Below are 3,832 nucleotides of genomic sequence, written 5' to 3' on the forward strand. Positions count from 1 at the left end.
TAAACGAGCGAATGCAAAGTACAAATTCTACATTTTGATTAAAAAAATTATATTGGTCGAAAGCAAAACTTTAGTGAGCAAACGGACAAATGCAAAGTTCAAAGTCAAATTTTTGAAAAAAAAATGATTGGACAAAAGCAAAGCCAAACGAGCGAATTTAAGTACAAATTCAAAATTTTGACAAAATTTTCTTGGATGAATTTGACACTATAGTGATTTAAAAAATGAATGCCTTAGGCGAAAGCAACATTTTGAAAAAAATTATTTAAAGCAAAACTTTAGTGATTCAAAAAGAGCGAACGCAAAGTAAAAATTCAAAATGTTGAAACATTTTTGCATATAAAGCAAAATTTTGGTGTGCAAAGGAGCGATTGCAAGTTTCTTGAGGGCAGGGCCGTCCTTAGCTGACGTGGGGCCCCGGTGCAAGGTAGGGAGCGGGGCCCCCCTCGGTCCGTTCACCCCTCAAGCGGGGGGCCCGGTGTGACCGCACCAGTTGCACCCCCTAAGGATGGCCCTGCTTGAGGGAATGCCAAACTATAGCTAGCGCACTCAAAAACACTGAGATAATTTCCCCTCCCATCTCATATTCTTCCATCACCAAGTCCTCTAAGAGACTTCGTAGAAAGTCATAGAGGTTTGGACTAAAAGTGAATTATGACAGAACTGTATTGTTTGAATGAAATATTTCTTTAGGTACCCTAGTTGAAATATTCCGGTAACAAAAAAGCATTTAAAAGCACTCGTTTAATTGCTTAGAAAACATTAACAAAGTGTGAAAATAGTCTCGTCTTTTCTCATAAAAATCGCCGCATTGAACGAGGCAAAAGTAGATCGTACCGCATGGGTAAAGTTGGAGAACTTGCATGAATCTATACAGTTGTAACGGACAGGAAGGCGTTGTGAACTGTGGATCCTTCCGGCGCTTTCTTCCCGTGCGTCATCAGTTCCTGAATGGTCATCCAGCTGTCCAGAATCTTCTTGTTCCGCTTCTTCATCATCTTGCGCTGGCTGAGTTCGATGATTCCCTCTCCGCTGCTGAGTGGATTCTCCCGCAGGCTCTCCAAGCGGCTCCGCTGCATGAACTCGCGCCGCCGCCGTTGCTCCTTGGCCCGCAGGAGGTGCTGCTTGCGCTCCTCTTTGCTCCAGTAGCGTCCCATCTTCATCTCGCTCATGGCGTCATCGTCGGTCGTCATGCCGCCGCTGCGCTCCTCCTTGATCTTGAGCGCTCGCTCCCGGAGCAGTCGGTCGCGGATGGGCCGTTTGGTGATGTACCTGGAGAGCACAAAACAAACACAGACAGAATATTACTCCAGTAAAGGAATTAAGTACTCCTTTTCAATTTTACTACAGTAAAAGTACAAAACTATTTTATTTTTAATGCACTTATGTATTAAAAGTAAAAAAGTACTGATCGATGAATTTTTATTTTGTAATTTTTAACTAATATCATTTTATATTTAATAATGTTATATTATATATTTTATATAATCCTACTGCTCAAAAAGCCTGAGGGAGGGAGGCTTGTCATACACTATCAAAAGATTAAATATATTAAACATTACATATATTAAAGTAATGATATTAAAATATCAGTTTAGGTTACTGATACGTCTGGATACTGCTGATACTCGGATACAAACATACTAGCTTCGGCAGCCGGGAAGATGCATGGGCATTAATTTGTGTTATTTTAATGATATGTTTCATTTTTACCCTCAACCTTCCCCGTTGAGACTGTGATACACAAATGCGGGCATGTTTGCATTCAAGCATTTCATACAGTGGGCTTAAACAGCTCGCCCTTACTCAGCAGATTTACTTCACAAACAACTGACAGTCGTGACCTAAATATGATTTTCATTTACAATAATACATCCTAAAATTCGCCATTAGTAACTAACTTTTCACGTCATCACTTGCACATACTCAAGCTGATCTCTTGTTCTTGACTCATCAGTTAGACTTCTGAATTCACTTAATCGTTGACTGGAGACTCGCTCTGACTCGGATCATTTGAATCAGTGAGTCACTGACTGGAGACTCGCTCTGACTCGATTATTTGAATCAGTGAGTCGTTGATTGGAGACTTGCTCTGACTCGATCATTTGAATCAGTGAGTCATTGACTGGAGACTCGCTCTGACTCTGATCATTTGAATCAGTGAGTTGTTTACTTATTTAACAGCTTCATTGAAAAGAATCAGCTCATTCATGAATCGGACACCGCTATCACGTCTCGGAGTTGGTGACAATTTCTCCAGTTCAAAATAATGAATAACGACATGTTTGTAGTGAAGTAAAAAGTACGACACTATGCTTTGAAATATAGTGAAGTAAAAGTTTCTCAAAATGTAAAATACAGATACTTGAAAAATGTAGTTAAGTACAGTAACGAAGTAAAGACTGGTACCTGGTTCCGTCACTCCGGACCTTGACCTTCCACTCCATCTTGGGTTCGGAAGGCCGTGCGACCTGCGGACCGCTGAGGGTGAACTCCACCGCCGACTGCTGCTGGATCAGCTGCACATAGCTCTGGTGCTGTCGCGCATGCACCGGGTCGTCCACCGGCCGCTGGCACCGTGCGGGGATTCGCGAGTGGGAGCCTTCGGGAGGCGTCTGTTCGGACTCAGATGGGTTGCTGTGGTCGGGACTGCCACTCGGCACCCTTCGGAGCGCCAGCAGGTTCTTCTGGTTGGTCAGGCTGACCCTGCGGCGCTCCAGGGAGCGGTCCATGGTTAGCGGCGTGCTGCGCGAGCTCTCTGCCGTGTTGTACGCGCTCGAACTGTCCTTGTCCGACTTCTCGGGATGCTCGCTGATGTCCGCCAGCTTGCGGGATCCCAGCTGATGCGCCTTCATGATGTTCTGGCACTCCATCTGGATGCTGCGCAGTTCCTCGTTGAGCATGCGGAGCTCGCGCTCCACGCCGCTGGGCTCCGTCAGGCTGCACTCGATGGTGCTGCTGCGAGCGTAGAAGAGGTCGTACTCACTGCTGTTGCGGATCTGACACTTCAGCTCCAGGAGCTGCCGACAGCGCTTGTCCTTCTCCGCTCCGCTCTGTCCCGATGCCGAGCTCTGGCGCAGACACCGCGATAGCTTCTTCTGGATCTGTGCGAGGACGCTCTTCTCCGAAGCGGCGGTCGGATCGATGATCTTCTGGTGGTTGTAGGAGCAGGACGCCGTGATGCTTTCGTCTTGAGTTTGTCTGGCCTGCAGGGAGATTCTGAGTGAGAATCATTCAAGCGAAACCAGCATCTACCGAGACTTCATTAGTGAGTTTCCATGTTCATTTGGGACACGGCAGGAACGCATGATTATCTGCGTTTGTTTGGATGTTCAGACAGACACATACGCAACAAGAAATTATTCAGAATCTATCATTTTTTCATTTCTAATAAAAGCAATGTATTTTTGACTTGTTTTTTAGTACAAATATATAAAGATTCTTACATGAGATGCAAAATGACAAGTCTTGTTTTCTGAAAAATGTATCAAAATTAAGAACAAATATCTTATATCTTACAAAAATAAACTTAATTCAGAGTTAAAACCCATAAAAACGCTTAATTTTTATCATTTTTTGAGATAAGACTTTATATTTTAGGTCAATTTGCTTCTCAAGTAAATGTATCTTAATTTAAAAACATTTAGATATTTGTATTGGAAAACACGACAAAAATACTGAGTAAGAAAATTAAAAACTAAAACCATAAAAACATTTTAGTTACTTGATTGGTTAGCTGGGTCAGTGTGTGCTGTGATTGCTTAGCTGGGTCAGTGTGTGCTGTGACTGGTTAGCTGGGCCAGTGTGTGCTGTGATTGGTTAGCTGGGTCAG

The 3,832-nt window shown here is 43.6% G+C and overlaps 1 protein-coding gene across 1 annotated transcript in view; it reads right to left on the reverse strand.

Moving 5' to 3' along the window:
• Window positions 1-481: 481 nt before the first annotated feature.
• The window catches only part of LOC107659628 (PDZ domain-containing RING finger protein 4-like), a 48,214-nt gene continuing 44,863 nt past the window's right edge, over window positions 482-3,832 (reverse strand). The window contains exons 10-11 of the mRNA XM_016448643.1: window positions 2,410-3,206; window positions 482-1,272 (exon numbers count right to left, since the gene is read on the reverse strand). Coding sequence (XP_016304129.1) covers window positions 870-1,272; window positions 2,410-3,206 — 1,200 coding nt within the window. The 3' untranslated portion in view covers window positions 482-869. The remainder of the gene's footprint in view (window positions 1,273-2,409; window positions 3,207-3,832) is intronic.

Source organism: Sinocyclocheilus anshuiensis, unplaced genomic scaffold (assembly GCF_001515605.1).
Source record: "Sinocyclocheilus anshuiensis isolate Anshui unplaced genomic scaffold, SAMN03320099.WGS_v1.1 scaffold1353, whole genome shotgun sequence".
NCBI classification, from domain to species: Eukaryota; Metazoa; Chordata; class Actinopteri; order Cypriniformes; family Cyprinidae; genus Sinocyclocheilus; species Sinocyclocheilus anshuiensis.